The 20,799-nt window shown below is 44.9% G+C and overlaps 1 protein-coding gene across 1 annotated transcript in view; it reads right to left on the reverse strand.

The window, feature by feature from the left end:
• slc45a2 (solute carrier family 45 member 2) overlaps positions 1 to 20,799 on the reverse strand; it is a 75,763-nt gene that overhangs the window by 31,814 nt on the left and 23,150 nt on the right. The window contains exon 6 of the mRNA XM_078225190.1: positions 4,451 to 4,656. Within this exon, the coding sequence (XP_078081316.1) occupies positions 4,451 to 4,656 (206 nt within the window). The remainder of the gene's footprint in view (positions 1 to 4,450; positions 4,657 to 20,799) is intronic.

The raw sequence follows: 20,799 nt of genomic DNA on the forward strand, positions 1-20,799 counted from the left end.
CACTCTCTCAAAGCCTCCACGTTCAGTCTTTTTAAAAAAATACATTTACCCATGTGAATCACACCTTGCTTGTGATGCCTGCTACTGATTTTTGTTTGCTCTAGGAAAAATTGACTTCTGCAATCAGTGGGATTTTCCATATAAAAATCTCCCCAGCACTTGTTCCTGATCCAGCCAGGGTTTGGCTGCCTAAAAGCCTGTGCATAGTGTCAAGGATCTGCCTAGTGACTGCAGTAACCAGCATTCAAAGGGGACAAAAAGATGTGACCTTTCCTAGCAATGAGATTAGCGGATATAATCAGGTGTAAATAGCTATCATCGGGAAATAGCTTACCTCGATAACTAAGAGATCAGTGAAGGTGTATAAATGCTAATTTTGAGAGTCGCAGCGTGTGAGAGATGTAGATAGCACAAATACGCAGAGGGAAAAAAATCACAGAGGAACCAGGGTATAATTGCCAGCATCTGCAAAAGCAGGCAGGCTAGTTGAACATCTCACAGCCAACGCTGGGGGCGGCAGAGTGGCACAGTGACTACCTCTGCTGCCTCACAGTGCCAGGGACACGGGTTCGATTCCCGGTTTGGGTGACTGTCGGTGTGGAGTTTGTACATTTTTCCCGTGTCAGCGTGGGTTTCCTTCGGGTGCTCCGGTTTACTCCCATAGTCCAAAGATGTGCGGTTCAGGTTGATTGGCCATGATATATAATTGGGCAGAGCCAACGTGGATTTCTGAATGAGTAATCATGTTTTACAAACCTGTTGGAGATTGTGGAGGATGTTACCTGCAGCATAGATAAAGGAGAACCAGTTGGTGTGGTGGGCTTTCGATAAAGCTGCACAGAGGAAGTTAGTGGACAAAATTAGAGCACATGGGATTTGGGATAATTTGGATTGAGATCACAGACAATAAATCGAGAGTAGGAACAAAGGGTACGACAAGGATCAATGTTAGGACCATAGGTGTTCACAATCTATGTAAATAATTTGGATGTGGTTATCAAATGCAATATATCCAAATTTGCCAATGACACAAAATTGCTTTGGAATGCAAATTGTGAGGCGGATGCAAGGATGTTTTAAGTGGACTTGGACAGGTTAAAATAACAAACAAGAACATGGCAGATTGAATACAATGTGAATAAGTATGAAGATATCTACTTTGGTAGAAAAGAAACAGAAATGCAGAGTATTTCTCAAATGTTGAGACATTGGGAACTGTCGATGTCCAAAGGGACCCACCTGGGTGTCCTTGTTCATGAGTTATTAAAATTTAGCATGCAGCTGCATCAATCAATAAGGAAAACCAATGGCATGTTGGCCTATATTGCAAGGGGATTTGTGTACAGGGGTAAAGATGTCTTGCTGCAATTGTATGTTTCCTTTGGCTCGTGAATCAAGAACTAGGGAACACAGTCTCAGAATAAGTGGCAGGACATTTAAAACTGAGATGAACTGGAATTCCATCAGTCAGAGAGTGATAATTCATTGGAATTTTCTACCTAAGAGAGCTGTCAGGGCTCAGTCATTGGGCCCGATTTTACCATTGCGTTTTCGGGCACGAAAACTTGGTAAAGTGGGCATGAGGTGAATAGCGCAATCCGCACCTGCCTCCATGCCAGTTCCCCCTTTACCAAGGCCCAAAAATGGCCACGATTGGGACATTTGCATGCATTTAAATGGACTTAATGGGCTGCATGCCCAACTTTACCAGCACTTCTCCCTTTACCACTGTGTTCACCCATCCGGAATTGGCGCAAAACAGATATGCTCCATATAAGTCCGATTTGGATGTTCCTTCAGTGAGGGTTAGTGAGGAAGTAAGTGCCTAATGTCCGATGGCACTCTGCTTGAAATTGGTGGGGGGGGGGGGGGGGCGGGTGTAATGGGAGGGGGGGAAATGTTGCGGGGAGGTGGATCCATTGCCGCTCTGCTTGAGATCAGTGGGGGAGGTTGGGGGTTCCACTGCCACTCTACCTGAGATCAGGTGGGTGAAAGGGGGGTCCGGTGCCAATCTGTCTGAGATCAGTGGGGGAGAGAAGGGAATCTGTTGCCACTATACCTGAGATCAGTGGAGGGAAGAGGGGTCCGCTGCCACTCTGCCTGAGATCATTGGGGGGGGGGGGGGGAAGGGGGAGGGGCCCGTGATCAGTCTGTGTCACGCGGGAAGTGGGGGGATAAAGAGGTCAGTAATGTTGTGGGGAGGGGCAATGTCTGTGGGGGCCAAAGGAAGGCATTATCCGGCCTGGGAGGGATGTGGCAGGGGAGCAGCATTCTATCATTTTATTTCTGAGCATGCACAGTTAGAGGCGCCGATGGGAACTGCAGGGCTTTGGGCGCGTTTTGCCCCGCCCAAAGGCTTTGAAGCGCGATTCGGACTCATTGATATTTTTGCAGGCAGAGTGCATATGGGGGCACCTCAGAACGGGTCTAAAAGTCGGATCTGAAACACTCCCAGTTTCAAGTCCGCCTAGCACTTAGAATCAAAATGGTAAAATATGTCTGGAATTGTTCAACAGGGTGTGTTTCCGTTGGGAGCTTATGTAAAGTTGAACAGCTTCAGCCTAGTGAGAATAAGGTTGGAAGAATGCAAAGAAAAAAATTAATTGACAAAGATGGAAGTTTTGAAGAAAATTTATTCCACCGGAATTAAATTTCAATTACATCATCTTTTTCCCTTACCTATCCTGGGTTGCAGCTCTCCATCTTATAGAATCCCATTGAGGGCCCATTTAGTATATTCAATACAAAGATCAATAGATTTCAAGATGGTAAAAAGATCAAGCGATATGATGAAAATGGCGCTGAGGTAAAAGAACAACAATCGTCTGGTTGGATGGGAGCGTGAGCTCGATTGGCTGATTGACTAATCCTCCACACCTGATGGCCTGCTTCCTTTTCTTTTTCCCTGCTCGGTAATGTCTAATCCCAAGGCTGACTTTTCCTGTGAGGTTTATACTGGCGATGCATTCTCTCTCTAGCTCAGGCTAGGTGAATCTTATAGTCTTCTTTAACTCCTCAACTTCTTCAATCTCTTCAATCTAAGCACAAACTCCCACTGCATGCTGTGTGATGAGCAGTAGTGTCAGCACTTTCTCTGCTTTAGGCACAGAATTGGCTGTCTCTATTTTCCTGCCCTCTCTCTTCCTCTCTCTCGATCTCTCAGATTCTTGCAGACTTATGTCTGTCAGTTTTAATACTGGCTTACGAAACCTTTCATTCAATCTGACAATGTCTTTCCATGGATCTTTTGCTTCCCAACACTCATCTCCATGGCAATGTCAATCATTTATATCCAGGTAGAAATGCTAATTAGCATGAACTCTGTACCCCCAATTCCATTCCAGATTGGAATTAAATAGGCAATTTGAAATTCAACTGCTTATAAAACCTGACATTGCTAACACCTCACTGTGAGAGTCAGAGACTAACAGTCTACCCACAGTGAGCACAGATGCTCTTGGCAGTGTCCACTGGTTTCTTTTTACTTATTTGTGGGACATGGGCATCGCTGGCTGACCAGCATTTATTGCCCATCCCTAGTTGCTCTTGGAAGGCAGTTGAGAGTCAACCACATTGCTGTGTCTCTGGAGTCACATCTGGCCAGACCAAGTAAGGACAGCAAATTTCCTTTCCGAAAGGACATTTAGTGTACTAGATGGTTTTTCTGACAATCGACAATGGTTTTGCGGTCATCAGTAGATTCTGAATTCCAGATTTTTAAAAAAAATTGAATTCAAATTCCACCATCTGCCGTGGCAGGATTCAACCCCAGTTCTCCAGAACATGAGCTGAGTTTCTGGATTAACAGTCTAGTGATAATACAGCTAGGTGTGAATATCTTTCACCTTCTTCCCGGTAGATCAACCTGTGCTCCCTTAAACCTTGAAAAATGAAGCCACCCAGGCTTGTTGTCAGGCAGAATTCAGAGCAGATCACATGACCACCTTCGTTCCTTCTTTTGACCTTAAATTAAACTAATGACCCCAAACATAATTCTTATAAACTTTGTATTTGTAACAAAATCTCCAGAAGTGGGGCGGCACAGTAGCACAGTGGTTAGCACTTGCTTCACAGCTCCAGGGACCTGGGTTCGATTCCCGGCTTGGGTCACTGTCTGTGTGGAGTTTGCACATTCTCCTCGTGTCTGCGGGGGTTTCCTCCAGGTGCTCCGGTTTCCTCCCACAGTCCAAAGATGTGCAGGTTAGGTTGATTGGCCATGCTAAAATTGCCCCTTAGTGTCCTGAGATGAGTAGGTTAGAGGGATTAGTGGGTAAATATGTAGGGATATGGGGGTAGGGCCAGGGTGGGATTGTGGTCGGTACAGACTTGATGGCCCAAATAGCCTCTTTCTGCACTGTAGGGTTTCTATGATTTCTATGATCTATGAAAAGAAGATGGTTGCTAATATAGCATTCACTTACTCTCGCACATTTCAGTTCTACAGACTTACCTCTTCTTTCCTGTGGTACTCAGCTATCAAATTAAATGGCACAGTGTAGAGCGTACTAGACATCACTCCAAAAGCTGTACAGAGGATCAGTGTGGACAGAACATTAGGAAAGAGAGCAATTAATCCAGTTCCAAGACCAAACAGGAAGTATCCAACAAAGTACATTCCTTTCAACCCTAATTGTGGCACAAGGACCTTCTGGAAATCTGAAACAGAATCAATGACAACAAAAACACCATTAAACTTTCATAGACACATCATGAACAATATTTACAAACTATGCCAGAAATTTGAAAAGAAATGGAATTTCAGAACTAAAGGTCTCAGTCAGCATTGGAAAATAAAAATGTTTTAAAGTTTATTTATTAGTCACAAGTCGTCTTACATTAACGCTGCAATGAAGTTACTGTGAAAATCCTCTAGTTGCCACACTCCGGCACCTGTTTGGGTACACTGAGGGTGAATTTGACATGGCCAATTCATCTAACCAGCATGTCTTTGGACTGTGAGAGGAAACCGGAGCACCCAGAGGAAACCCATGTAGATACAGGGAGAACATGCAAACTCCACACAGATAGTGACCCAATTCGGGAATTGAACCCGGGTCCCTGGTGCTGTGAGGCAGTAGTGCTAACCACTGTGCCGCCTCACATAATCAGAATTCATCAGAAATTTGAGATTTGGTTATGAATCATAATGTGAGCCCATTTTCTCTTTTCGACAATGTTGGACATGTTTTGCCTTTACACACTTTCTGTTTGTAAACTTGCACATGTTACAGAGTTACAGCAATGCTACAGAGAAAATACCATCAAATAGGGTTGGATCCAATAAGTCTGCAGTATTGCAAGCTGCCCATCTCAAACCTTGCATTTTTCATATAACTGAAATTAGAGTACATGATTTTGACCAGATGTAAATTGAGTTCAAAAGCTTGCCTATTGCCATTAAGTTTAGATGGCAAATATTGTGAAAACACAGTAAGAAAACTTACTGAAAATTCATTTGCACAGAAATGATCCATAGAAAACATTTGAAAGTTAGCATAGATGTCAATGACTTTGAAGTTATATCCTACCTTTTACAAGATAATTAGAAACCAGGCAGATCGTTTGATTAATTAATTTATACATTTCAACGTACATGGATTTCTGAAACATATTCCAGATCTTTACCTCCACTATTCTTCCTGGAAAATGAAATTCCTGACATCAGCCTTACATTTATCTTCTGCTCGTTTGAACCTATTTCTCCTCATGCTCCTCTTACACTGTAACTTCAAGCAATATTGAGGATTTGCCTTTATGCAACATGGCATGGACTTAAATATCTGCTTACATGAGGTGGGGTATGATCACGGTTCCTTTGTGATTTAATTTGTTAATGCTTAATGGATGAAAGAGGGGATTGTAGCTGGATGGTTAACAGCAAAGCATGATGGCAAAAGTAGGCAATCTTACACAACAAGTAAGTGTGGCAGTATGGTGGCACAATGGTTAGCACTGCAACCTCACATTTTCAGGGATCTAGATTCAATTCCAGCCTTGGGTGATTGTGTGGAGTGTGCACATTCTCCCTATGTCTGCGTGAGTTTCCTCCAGGTGCTTCGGTTTCCTCCTACAGTCTAAAGATGTGCAGGTTAGGTGAATTGGCCATGCTAAATTGTCCCTGAGTATCCCAAAGTGTGCAGGTTAGATGGATTAGTCATGTTAAATGTGTGGGGATACAGGGATAAAATGGGGGAGAAGGCCTGGGTCAGATAATCTGTTAGAGTTGATGCAGACTCAATGGACTTCTTCTGCACTGTAGGGATACTATAGATGGGATTTTCAGCTGCGTTCACTCCAAGACCGGAAAATTCCGCCTGAGGTCAATGGGCATTTGCATGGTCTAGTCCTGCCTACTATGATTCCTTTGGCGGGAGAGACGGGACAATTCCACCCTACGATTCCATGATATGATGTACTCAGCAATAAAACACAAGGCCAGCAATGCTCAAGCTGGCATTGAGGAAAATGGGTATGGGCCATCTGTGTATGTGGCAAAAGAACTTGCTGGAAGAAACTGGATAAAGGGAGAAGTTAGCAGGCTCAGCAGGGAGACTTATGGGATCAACATTGCATAAGAAGATCACCCTGAGTTCAGGGCTGAGAGAAGAAGACCCATCAAAAGGAACCTGATCACCTCAGCTTAATACAGACAGTATTTAAGTCCAGACTGAATCTTGTGATTCATTGTAACCAACAAATAGTCAGTACTCTAACAAGTGAAGTAAAGAACAGTTCAATGTTTATCAAGTATTTAAACAGATAACAAGAAGTTTACCAATGATTTAAGTTAAGTTAGGAGTATTTATCAAGTGTTTTAAACATTAATAGAATGGCTTGTAAGAAAGTTCTCGTGTTAATGTCTCTTTGTCCATCACATTAGTTAAGACCTTAGTTTGAGGGTCAACAGTGTCTTAATATTTTGTGTTCTGTAAAACAATTTAAAAGCGAATAATGATCGGTGCTTTTACTTCCTGCTTTACTGACTATGAAAATTCTTCAATTTAATTGGCTATTCAGCTTGCCTGAAGACATCTCTGTTGAGGGACACCAGAGCACCCTTATATGTGGTACTGGATTGAAAGTCATGTCCGAATAGAGGAAATCAATGTCACAGAGTTTGCTGAATATTTGTGGATGGGGACGGTACAGTAGCACAGTTGTTAGCACTGCTGCCTCACAGCTCCAGGAACCCGGGTTCAATTCCCGGCTTGGGTCACTGTCCATGTGGAGTTTGCACATTCTCCCCATGTCTGCGTGGGTTTCCTCCGGGTGCTCCGGTTTCCTCCCTCATTCTGAAAGATGTGCTGGTTAGGCGCATTGACCCGAACAGGCAACTTGGGGAATTTCACAGTAACTTCATTGCAGTGTTAATGTAAGCCTTACTTGTGACTAATAAACAAACTTTACTTTACTTTAGGGTTCATTAAGATTAGCAGTGAGTGCCATCATTTTAACGTTAACTGCAAAATCTGAGCCATTAAATATACTTTCCTATACTTCGCAGTGAGCCTACTTCAGAGTTGAGATATTGAATTTAAACAGAAAGTGACATGACCGTAGCCCTATTGTTCTCCTGGTCTGTAAGGGCCTATTGCAGGACATATTTTCCAAAGCAATTAGATTCACATTCCTTCCACCAAATGGCAATAATCTTCTAAAATAAAAGAATTTAACCAAATGCCATCTAGTGGCTGTATAGTTAAACCTTTCATGCGCAATACGTATTTCATGGCAGAACTAAAGATTTCAGATTGAAATAAGTACCAAACATGCATTAAAAAAGCACCAAAGTGAATTAAAGATGCCTCAATGACTCCCCAACTTCAGTTACTAATCCTCCTATAGTACAAGAAGCTCCTCACTACCATAACATCATTATAAAGGGGAGATATTGGCATAGTGGCAAGATCACTGGACTAGTAATTCAGAGACCCAAGCAGAATGTTCTGCGGACGTTGCAGCTGGTGGAATTTAAACTAATGTAATAAAATCTGGAATTAAAATTCTAGATACTAAAGGCATCAAGGAGAGCATTGGCATAGAGGATCAGCCATAATCACATTGAATGGCAGTGCAGGCTCAATGGGCCAAATGGCCGACTCCTGCTTCTATGTTTCCATATGTCAATAAGAATGTACTCCATGATGTAGGAAATCTCTTAACCACTCTTTCAAATAAAATTTTGCAAAACCTCGTCTAATTCATTTCCCTGTTACCTACAATCTATTCAGCCCAATCACATCCTCTGTTATTGAGTCATAGAGCAATACAGCAGGGAAACTGACTCTTCAGCCCAACCGGTCCATGCCGACCATGGTGCCCTCCCAGCTAGTCCCAATTGCCCATATCCCCCTAATCCTTTCCCATCCATGTACTTTTCCAAATGCTTTTTAAATGCTGCTATTGTACCTGCCTCAACCACTTCTGCTGGCAGCGACATATCAGCACTTTCACAAAACAGTATGGTCCTGTCAACTCTTAGAGCCATTGAGGTCTACAGCACAGAAAAGGCTCTTCAGCCAATCATGTCTATGCCAGTCAAAAACAACCACATAACTATTTTAATCCCATTTTCCAGCACTGACCCTCCACCAAGAGTAAGAGTTCCTTCCTGTCTACTCGATGCCTCTCATAATTTTATATATCTCAATCATGTCCCCCCTCAGTCTCCTTTGCTCCAAGGAAAACAACCCCAGTCTATCTAATCTCTCTTCTTAACTAAAATTCTCCAGCCCAGGCAACATCCTGGTAAATCTCCTCTGTCCTATCACATCCCTCCTATAATCCAGAACTGCACATGATAATCCAGCTGTGGCCTAACCAACGTTTTACAGTTCCAGCAGTTCCAACATTTTATACAATTCCAGCATAACCTCCGTGCTCTTAAACTCAATGCCTTGGCTAATGAAGACAAGTATACCATATGCCTTCTTAACCACTTTATCTACCTGTCCCGATACCTTAAGGGACTGGTGTACAAGATCCCCCTGATCCTCGGTACTTCCCAAGATCCTGTCATTCATTATGTATTCCCTTGGTCTTGTTTGTCTTGCCCAAGTGCATCATCTCACACTTATCCAGACTAACTTCCATGTGCCACCGATCAGCCCAAAAGCCTGTTTATATCCTCCTGTAACCTAAGGCTATCCTTCTCACTATTTACCAACCCACCAATTTTTGTACCATCCACAAACTTACTGATCAATCCTCCTCATTAACTTTTTGAGCGATCGGGGCATGCAGGTCCACAGTTTCCTAAAAGTGGCAACACAGATGGCCAAGATGATTAAGAAAGCATGTGGCATGCCTTCATCAGCTGGGGTAGAGTACAAGGGTTGGGAAATCATTTGACAAAGGGTTTGACAAAGCTTTGACAAAGGGTCATCTGGACTTGAAACGTCAGCTCTTTTCTCTCCTTACAGATGCTGCCAGAGCTGCTGAGATTTTCCAGCGTTTTCTCTTTTGGTTTCAGATTCCAGCATCCGCTGTAATTTGCTTTTATTAGGTTGGGAAATCATGTTGCAGCTATATAAAACCTTGGTTAGGCTGCATTTGGAGTACTGCGTGCAGTTTTGGTCATCACACTACCCGAAGGATATGAAAGTTTTGGAGAGAGTGCAAAGAAGGTTCACCAGGATGTTGCCTGGTTTCAAGGGTGCTGGTTGGCTATGAGGAGAGGTTGAATAAACTAGGATTGTTTTCATTGGAAAGATGGAGGCTGAGGGGAGACCTGATAGAGGTCTACAAAATTATGAGAGGCAGAGGCAGGGTGGAGAGCCAAAGGCTTTTTCCCAGGGTGGAAGTGTCAATTACAAGGGGCACAGGTTCAAGATGAGAGGGGGAAAGTTTAAGGGAGATGTGCGGGGGATGTTTTTCACACATGTGAGTGGTGGGTGCCTGGAATGCGCCGCCAAAGGAGATGGTGGAAGCAGGCACATTAGCAATATTTAGGAGGCATCTGGATTGATACATGAATAAGAAGGGAATAGAGGGATACGGACTGAAGGGCAGAAAGATTTTCTTTTAGTTTAGTTAGGGCATTATGTTTGACACATTCTTGGAGGGCCGAAGGGCCTGTTCCTGTACTGTACTTCTCTTTGTTTTTTGAACATTCAAGTCAAAATCATTTATAAAAACCACAAACAGTAAGGACCCTAACACTGATTCCTGCGGGACTCCATTTGATGCAGGTTTGCAGTCAGAAAAGCACCTTTCAATCATCACTCAATCATCACCAGGTGGCACAATGGCACAGTGGTTAGCGCTGCTGCTTCACAGTGCCAGGGATCCAGATTTGATCCCTGGTTTGGGTCACTGTCTGTGTGGAGTTTGCAGGTTCTCCTCATGTCTGAGTGGGTTTCCTCCGGGTGCTCCGGTTTCCTCCCACATTGTGAAAGACATGCTGGTTAGGTGCATTGACTTGAACAAGCGCCGGACTGTGGCGACTTGGGGAATTTCACAGTAATTTCATTGCAGTGTTAATGTAAGCCTTACTTGTGACTAATAAATGGATTTTACTTTTTTTTAACTTTCACTCTCTGTTTCCTGCCACTCAGCCAATTCTGGATCCAATTTGCCAAATTTCCTTGAATCCCATGGGTGCTTACCTTCGCTTTCAGTTTCCCATATTGGACCTTATCAAAAGCCTTGCTGAAGCCCAAGAAGACTACTTCAAATGCATTGCCCTCATCTACACACCCTGGTCATCTTTTTGAAAAATTCAATCAAGTTGGTCAGACCCTACCTCCCCTTAACAAAACCATGCTGACTGTTCTTGATTAATCCCTGCCTCTCTAAATGCAGATCAATTCTGTTTCTCAGAAGTGCTTCCAATAGTTTCCCCACCACTGAGGTTAGATTAACTGGCCCATAGTTTCCTGATTTATCCGTTCCTCCCTTCTTTAATAATGGGGCCACATTGGCTGTCCTCCAATCCTCCAGCACCTCTCCTGTGGCCAGAAAGGAATTGAAAATTATTGCTTAAGCCAAACCATCACCATTTGCTCAATTCCTCATAGGCCTATATTAACGTTTCAAATCGTACTTTAAAAACAAAAATCATCCACGGGTTTCTCTTAAAGATCCCTTGGAGATATTAGGTATGGAAAGAGTATACCTGGCCGAATGCAGCGGAATCCATTTCAGCACTTGTACATTGAATGGTGATGTCTTTATGCTGGCTTTGTACAGACTCATGGGAAAGAATCTTGTGCCATTTGACTTTCCAGACCCCATGAGGGTCAGAGGTGCATTAACAGATAGCTAGATTGGCCACCTCTGTGCTTGACATCAAATTAAGGATGTGGGCAGGTTTCCAAGGGGCGGGGCTCTTTCAGAGGGCCTGCAGAACTGGGTGGCAAGTAGCCCCACTGGGAGAGATGGACCCCACTGAAGGAAAGGGAAGGCAAGGGCACCTCAAAATGAAGTTAGGGGCAGATTTTACCATCGTGTTGCACCTGTTTTTGGACATGACATGGTAGTAAAGTGGGGCGTAAAGCGATTAGTGTGATTGGCGCTGGTTTTTGCAACCGGCGCCATTTTGAGCGCCAGATTTTTGGCACAGTTAGCCTCTCACCAGAAATGGGTGAAAGGCAGATTAATATATTGAAATTTATTTAAATGCTGTTTTACACCTGCTTAGCGAGCCCAGCACTCAATCTTCTGGGCCCGCCCCCTTTATGACTTCACTGGGAAAGGTTCTCGCCAGCGAGGAATAGACATTCTCCCCATGAACAAGGAGGAATCAACTTGGTCTCGCCGATGGAACCAGAGGCCATTGAAGACCCCGGGGAGACGGAGGGCAAGAGGGGTGCCCCTTGGGCAATGCAAAACTTGCAGTGCCACCCTGGCACCTGGGCAATGCCCACCAGGCAGTGCTGGGATGGGGCCAATGGGGGAGGGGTCAGTAGGGGAGGGGCCAGTGAAAGGCAAGGTCAGTGGCAGCAGGTCTAATGAAGGTAAGGTCAGTTGGACGGGTCTAATGCAGGAGAGGCTAATTGGGGAGGGAGCCCGCTGCCACTCCGTAGCGATCGGTAGGGGGAGGGAGGGAGAGGGGGCCTGCTGCCACTCTGCAGCGATTGGTCAGGGGAGGGCAGCGGGGCTGCGATCGGTGGGGGAGGGAGGGGATCTGCTATCGGTCTGGGCGGCGGGGGGTACGGGGCAGGTTGGTGGGGGCTGTATCTCGGGCTGCGGGCCCACACGATTGCAAGGGGGGAGCTGCTTCAAGCTGCCTGCAGTAGGAGGGCCCTGACAGCTCTCTCTTTTCTGTCAGACCCCTGCTGCTGTTAATGCGCATGTGTAGCATCAGAGGCCTGCACATGCGCACTATCTCCCTCTGCAGGCTTTCAGACATGTTAAGCCCCACCCACAGGCTTCTGCTGCGAGCAACAGGCTCGCTCACAATTTTGCAGATAGAGTGTGTATGGGGGAGGGGTGGGGGCCCGAAGACACACCCAAAAGACAGATCTGAAACTCTACCAGTTTAAAGTCCACCCAGCACTTCGACAAGAAAATGCTAAAATCGCCCCTATAGTCTCTGAAGGGTGATGAAATTTAAAAATAATGAATGCTCAGAGCTATCAGGGCCAAAATGAAGGGGTACACTGCCACTGAGTTGTCTGTGGCTATGGTTGTGGCCCTCTCCTCTCAGTGACTCTGTGACTGGTTGACTGAGAGGAAGCCACCTGCAAGTAGATGCCAGACTCCTGTTTCAGCACGAGGCCGTCAAGCCTTGCAGTTTCTGGAATTGACACCTTGGTGGGACCTTAATTGCCCTAATTGGTTGCCCGCTTTTGTGGAGCAGGTTGCCAATTCAGGTGCCACCTGCAGTATGATGGAACAGGGTTGGTGGTGTAATGGAGACCTGACCTGACGCTTACATTTCAAACATTCCATGCACCCCATCTCCAAAGCTGTCTCTGCGAGCAAATTAGGATAGTTTTTAAAAAATTATTTCATGGGATGTGGACATTATTGGAAGACCAGCATTTGTTTCTTATGCCTAATTGCCCTTGAACTGAGTGGCTTATTTGGTCATTTCAGAAAGCAGTTAAGAGTCAACCATATTAAATCTGCAGTCAGGTGTAGGCCAGACTAGGTACGGATGGCAAATTTCCTTCCTTAAAGGGCATTAGTAAACCAAATGTGTTTTTACAACAATTGACAAAGGTTTTATATGACAATTACTGAGGCTGGGTTTTAATTCCATATTTATTCATTGAATTTAAATTCTACCAGGTTTCATTGTGAGATTTCAACCCTGGTCCCCAAAGCATTAGCCCTAATAAATCAAAAGGAGGCCATTTGGCCCATAGAGAATGCACCCACTCTCCAGGCCCCACCCCACACATTTACCATGGTTAATTCCCATAACCAATATCTCGTGGGACAGTAAGGGGTAATTTAGCATGGCCAATCCACCTAACCTGCACATCTTTTGGAGTGTGGGAGGAAACTGGAGCACCTGGAGGAATTCCATGCAGACACGGTGTACGTTTTTCGGGCAACTCAGGCCTTTTTTAATGAGCTGGGAAAAGGACTTGAACCCTAAAGAACTGTGAAAGTGGCTACACTTGACTGCAGGACTTGACCTGGTCAGTGAGCCCAGCCAGCCTGTGTGTGTGTGTATGTGAAGGGGCCCAGTCCAAAAATTGCAAGCAGCCAGAAACCAGACAGACTGCTGATTAGGTTATCAGCAGCACAAAAAGAACCTCGCGACATCACCAGACTAGGCCGGCAGCAAGACAATGCACCTGGTCTGGACACAATACAGGTGATAATGGCCTTGTCCCAGAGCGAGGAGAAGCCCATTTCCCTAATGGGAAAACAATTAAACGATCTCCGATGGAACAATACAGGACAGCAAGGGACCTATCACCTGGGATGGGACCATCTGGTCTCTATGGACTGTAAGATCGCAGCTGCAAATAACGAGCAAGCCTTTGTCTGTGGAAACTGCCGGTTGGAAGGAGTTGGCTGGAAAAAGAATTCAAGTTTACAATATAAAAGGATGGTCACGTCGGCCATCGCTTTTTTTCTCTTCGGACCAGCATGACAGCACTCTCCACTCGGTCGTCTCCAGTACGCAGCCTGAAGCCACTGAGCAATTTAAACTAGGATTGTGAGTATCCCCTGGTAATTCGCGAAGTTCCCGAGATCATCATAGTGGATGAGTCTTTGGGGAAAGTGGGGGGGCTTTTGCATGCACCTTTCATAGTTTAAGACACTGGTAAACTTGTATAAAGTAAGAATTCCGAGGTGTCCGTCTTAGTATTCCTTCCATAGCTTATAGTCTTATAGAGCATAAGGCATGGTGTGTTGTTTTCCTGGTGTTTGGTGACCTTTGACCTTGATGTTTTAATATATTTATCTTTGACTTCCGTTGGAGTCCGTTTTGATCTTTTCAATTTCTCACCAATGATCTCTGACTAAGTCACAATATAAATATTCCTTACCATAATTCCGGAGTCTAGAACTGAGGGTACCCTGGGCGCTTCGAAACCGCCCACTCAGGAAAGGCTGCCAGATAGTGGATAGGCAGCAGTTTCCTTTTCTCTCTCTTGGGAGCGCTACTCTAGTGAAGTAGACGCAAGGTGGCCATTGTTCCATCGGCAAGAGAGAGAATCACTCGGGCATTGGTGGGGTTTGGGTGACGGAGAACCCAACCTAAAATAAGCCCAGTGGAGTTAAAAAGAGGGATCACGCTACAACGGGGAGAATGTGCAAACTTCACACAGACCCAAGTAACCCGAGGCCGGAATCAAGCCCGAGTCCCTGGCGCTGTGAGGCAGCAGCATCAACCACTGGGCCACAATGCTGCCCTAATCACCAGAAGCATTATTCCCCAGCAAGAGTTGGAACAGTGACTATTAAATTACTTTGTTCCTGTGAATTGGACAGTCGGGTTATGAGTTTTCTAAGCTCTATTTGGAAGTGACCCCACTCATTTATCATATTCAATGCAATGTCAGCAATTTCTTGGGTGAAATTCACTATGATGTAACACCACACTCAAAGATTATTTTGCCATGGTTGATAAACTCGTCCCAACTTTCCACCATAGCTACAACCCTATTCGACCAGTAACTTTGTGCCTGTGTCTGAATTCCTTGTCACTTGGCTGGGATCTGAAGGTTTTTTCTAGTTTCAAGGATTTTAATGAAAATGAGCTGCAAGTCCCGGACAGGCTGAATGTGCACAAAATGTATAAATTACCAGGGATAGATAATATTCATCTTTAATTGAGAACGCTGAAAAACTGGAGTGAAGATTTGTGAGATACTGGCAATAATTATAAATAGACGTTCAAAATCAGGATAATACAATGCTGTTATTCAAAAAGGGAGAGTAAGCAGAAACATGCTTTTGTGCAAACTCATTAATCGTACGAGCTCTCCATGTAAAATAATGGAATCAATTATCATGAATAAATTTGAAATTTATCTGCAAAGTAATAATATAATAAAAAGCAGTCAACATAGATTCAGAAGAGGGACATCATTTCTGATCAACATTGCCTGAGTGAGAGCACTCTCATTTCAGGATCAGAGGCCAAGGGTCCCACTCAGATACTTGAGTCCAGAATCCAAGCTGACGTCGGAGGGGAGGGATCAGGATAATGAATTTGATGATATGCCATGATCAAAATGAATGGCGGAGCAGGCTCGAAGGGCCAAATAGCCTACTCCTGCTTCTAGTTTCTATGTTTCAATCCACATCAAGTAAATGTACACTCTGCCAAATTAGATTATTAAAAATTCTTTCATGGGATATGGGTGTCGCTGGCTAGGCCAGCATTTATTGGCCATCCCTAATTGCCCTTGAACCACCTTCTTGAATGGCTGCAGTCCTAAGGTAGGTACAACAACTGTGCTATTAGAAGGGAAGTTCGAGGATGTCTACTAATTTGTAAATTAGTAGAGTTTAGGAAGACTGAGAGGGGATCTCCGTAAACTGCACAAGACGATAAGGGGGATTAACAAAGTAGACATAGAGAAGATGTTTCCTCATGTAGGACAATCTAGAACAAGAGGTCACAGGGCAGATTTAAAACAGAGGTGAGGATTAATTACTTCTCTCGAAGGATCGTGAGTCCGTGGGATTTACTAACCCAGAGAGTGGTGGATGCTGGGACATTGAGTAAATGTAAGGAAGAGGTGGACAGATATTTAATTAGTAAGGGATTTGAAGGGTGATGGTGAACGGGAAGGAAAGTGGAGTTGAGGTCGAGATGTGATCAGCCATGATCATATTGAATTGCAGAGCAGGTTCAAGGGGCTGAATTGCCTATTCCTGTTCTGAGTTCTTATGTTTCATGAATAGCGCTGCCTCCATTATCACTATAGTGTAGTTAATGTGCATGCTCCATCTTTTCTTAAAATTACCCGCTGTTTCAGTTGTGGTGACTGAGCTGACTTCTCTCAGAATGCTCCTCTGCCGCCTCTGTTGGACTTGATGTGGACATGCCGGTGTTGGACGGGAATGGGCACAGTAAGTAGCCTCACAACTCCAGGTTAAAGTCCAATAGGTTTATTTGGTATCACGAGCTTTCGGAGCGCTGCTCTTTTATCAGATGAGTGCCTCTATGGTTGCTCTTCCTCCTGTTTATCACTGGGGAGGGAAGGGGGGTGTTCTTCTGTGACCCACTGTCCTCCAGAGGATGTCCAGCAAGCTCATCACAGACAGCAAGGTGTGGCAGACAGCAGGCTGCCTCCTCCTCTGCTGTGGATGTTGGGGATGCACCGAGACGTAGCAGCAGGATTGGAAAGGTTAAGAAGCTCTAGTTGCACAGTGTGGGCACGGGTTTAAGCACTTGTACATACATTTGTAAATAAACACCCACTAATTGCGCCCTCTCCACGTCTCCTTGTCTGATGAACTGTGTTCCTTTCATTCTTGATAACGGCAGGGTGCTCAGTCCAGGGCTTTCTCCATATGCTTTGTGCAAGGTTTCCAGGTCATTCATGTGCTTTCATAGTCACCAAACACATCAGTCATGCCTGTATCCCGTGGGGAATGAGGATGTCTCCCACAGTATCCAGGGCTACCGTCACTCATTCCAATCAGTGTCCATGTGTGCTCTTTTCACCATCACATCTGTTTCAGCATCTGGTGACACTCAAGTCAGACCCCTGTCTCCCCAGGGTCACAACCCAGTGTGTCCTGTCACTCCGAATCAAGCCTGGTCACTCCTGAGTCAGGGCAGGTACCCCTGAGTCAATCTCCTGAATAAATGGAGTTGTTCCGTGAGCACTGCGCTCACTTCCGTGCTCTCCTCAGAGGTGTGCTTGCCAGGTGTACACCTTTTGGAGCTGGTCTTGATTCGCGCTGTTAAGATAACATGCTGCCATGGATAAACTTTTTGACAGCAGGGTATGATTACGATGTACATAGAATCCTTACAGTGAAGAAAGAGGCCATTTGAGTCTGCACCGGTTCTCCTAAAGAGCATCTAACCTAAGCGCCATCTCCATAACCCTGCACATTTACCATGGCTAATCCATCTAACCTACACATCCTGGGACACTAAGGGGCAATTTAATATGGTCAATCCATCTAATCCGCATGTCTTTGGACTGTGGGAGGAAACCGGAGCAACTGGAGGAAACCCAAGCAGACACGGGGAGAATGTACAAACTCTGCACAGACAGTCACCCAAGGTCGAATCGAACCTGGACCCTGGCGCTGTGAGGCAGCAGTGCTAACCACTGTGCCACTGTGCCACCTCGTTAATGAGATGCAAGTGTATTATAATGATATTCCCGATGAACATCGGCAAAAGTAGCTCACCACTGATGTGGGGTTGGGGCAATTGCAGCGAGCTTTCACACGATTTCAATCGCAACTTCAGACTTCCTGTGCTATTTCCCATTCCCGTTACCCGCTCGACATGAATGGGAGCAGAAAATCACAGCCTACATAATTGGTTAGAATAATAGATCACATTTGCTGAGACAGATGCAAAATACTGCATGCAAGACAAAAACTAAAAAGGGGACAAGTACTCCAGAAATACTCTTGAAATATCCAAGCATGAAGCTGAGATATCTAGCTGTCTTGGACTTAACTCTGAACATGCCCAGCCATAGAAACATACAAAAGATAGAAAATAGTAACAGGCCATTCGGCCCTTCAAACCTGCTCCACCATTCATTATGATGATGGCTGATTATCCAACTCAATATCCTGATCCTGCCTTCCCTCCATTTCCTTTGGTCCCCTTCGCCCCAAGTGCCATATCTAACTGCTTCTTGAAACCATATAATGTTTTAGCCTTGACTGCTTTCTCTGGCAGCGAATTCCATAGACTTACCTCTCCCTGGGTGAAGAAATGTCTCCTCATCTCAGTGCTTACCTTGTATCCTTAGACAGTGACCCCTGGTTCTAAACAGCCTCACCATTGGGAATATCCTTCCTGCATCTACTATGTCTGGTCCTGTTGGAATTTTATAGCTTTCTATGAGATTCCACCCCTCATTCTTCTGAACTCCAATGAATATAATCCTAATTGACTGAATCTCTCCTCATATACATCAGTCTGCCATTCCAGGAAACAGTTTGGTTTTGCAGCAAACAACAAAGCCAACAGAACGTTGAACTACAACTTGTAAACAGACCATGGAGTTCTCTGGTGGGAACGTACCATTACTTTTTTTTTATTCATTCGTGGGACATGGGTGTCACTGGCTGGCTAACATTTATTGCCAACCCTAGTTGTCTTTGAGAAGGTGGTGGTGAGCCACCTTCTTGAATGGTTGCAGTCCATGTTCTGTGGGTTGACCCACAATGCCGTTAGGGAGGGAATTCCAGGATTTTGACCCAGCGACCGTGAAGGAACGGTGATATATTTCCAAGTGAGGACGGTGAGTGGCTTGGAGGGGAACTTGCAGGTGGTTGTTTTCCCATTTATCTGCTGCCCTTGTCCTTCTAGATGGAAGCAGTCGTGGGTTTGGAAGGTGCTGTCTAAAGATCTTTGGTGAATTGCTGCAGTGCATCTTGTAGATAGTACACACTGCTGCTACTGAGCGTCAGTGGTGGAGGGATTGAATATTTGTAGATGTGGTGCCAATCAAGCAAGCTGCTTTGTCCTGGATGGTGTCAAGCTCCTTGAGTGTTGTTGGAGCTGCAACCACCCAGGCAAATGGGGAGCATTCCATCACACTCCTGACTTGTGCATTGTAGATGGTGGATAGGCTCTGGGGAGTCAGGAGGTGAGTTATTCGCCACAGTATTCCTAGCCTCTGACCTGCACTTGTAGCCACTGTGTTTATGTGGTGAGTCTTGCTGAGTTTCTGGTCAATGGTAACCCCAAGGATGTTGACAGTGGGGGATTGCAGTGATGGTTACCCCATACTGTAACCATTACTGTACCCAGTTCTGATCAAGATACAAGAAGAATTTCAAACGCTAGAAGTTGTGCAGAGAATAATAACAAGGTTCCTTTCTCGGTTGTTTCCTTTTTTTTTGAAGTTTATTTGTTAATGTCAGAAGTAGACTTACATTAACACTGCAGTGAAACTATTGTGAAAATTCTCCAGTCGCCACACTCTGGTGACTGGTTGGATACACTGAGGGAGAATTTAGCATGGCCAATGCACCTAACCAGCATGTCTTTTGGACTGTGGGAGGAAACCGTAGCAGCCGGAGGAAACTCACGCAGAGACGGGGAGAACGTGCAGACTCCGCACAGACAGTGACCCAAACCGGGAATCGAACCTGGGTCCTTGTTGCTGTGAGGCTGCGGTGCTAACCACTGTGCCACCGTGCCATCCCATTAACACATTGTCATTGTGTTCAGTTATGAGAAGAATCATAGAAACCCTACAGTGCAGAAGGAGGCCATTCGGCCCATCGAGTCTGCACCGACCACAATCCCACCCAGGCCCTACCCCCACATATTTACCCGCTAATCCCTCTAACCTACGCATCTCAGGGGCAATTTTAACCTGGCCAATCAACCTAACCCGCACATCTTTGGACTGTGGGAGGAAACCGGAGCACCCGGAGGAAACCCACGCAAACACGAGGAGAATGTGCAAACTCCACACAGACAGTGACCCGAGCCGGGAAGAGTTTTGAGAGAGGAGGTTCTTTAGCCAGAGGGTGGTGAATCTATGGAATTCATTGCCACAGAAGGTTGTGGAGGCCAGGTCATTGAGTATATTTAAGACAGAGAAAGAGAGGTTCTTGATTGGTAACGGGATCAAAGGTTACGGGGAGAAGGTGGGAGGATGGTGTTGAGAAACTTATCAGCCATGATTGAATGGCGGAGCGGACTCAATGGGTTGAATGGACTAATTCCACTCCTATATCTTATGGTCTTATGGCAGTACTGAGAACTTATTCTAGATGCTGGAGAGACTGTTGAAAGCTCTGATCAACAGTATGCTTATAAATATCAATTGTAATCTAGCACTGCTCCATTTCACTGTAATTTATAGCTCTACCCAATTTTGTAACTGAAGTTAAGTAACCGTTTTAGCCTGATTAATGTCTGATTTATGTACGGTATTTCCTCATCCAGGAAGATTGAAGGCGTAATGGGAATGATACATAAATTTGAAAATGCATCTCAGATCATTCGAATAATTGCTAGCCTGTACACTTTGCAGAGGTGAAAGATTTTTAAAAAACTAATCCCTTCTCCTTGTGGCTGCATTTTTTCAAAACTTCTCCCAACTTCTGTCAGTCAAAAACTACAAGTCATGCAAAAATACCACAAAATACCGGCATTAAGGCCTGTAAAGTCATCACACTCTCTTCACCAAGCTCAACTGGCTTTTCATAGTAACACAGTGACAG

Source organism: Mustelus asterias, chromosome 1 (genome assembly GCF_964213995.1).
Source record: "Mustelus asterias chromosome 1, sMusAst1.hap1.1, whole genome shotgun sequence".
Classification (NCBI taxonomy): Eukaryota; Metazoa; Chordata; class Chondrichthyes; order Carcharhiniformes; family Triakidae; genus Mustelus; species Mustelus asterias.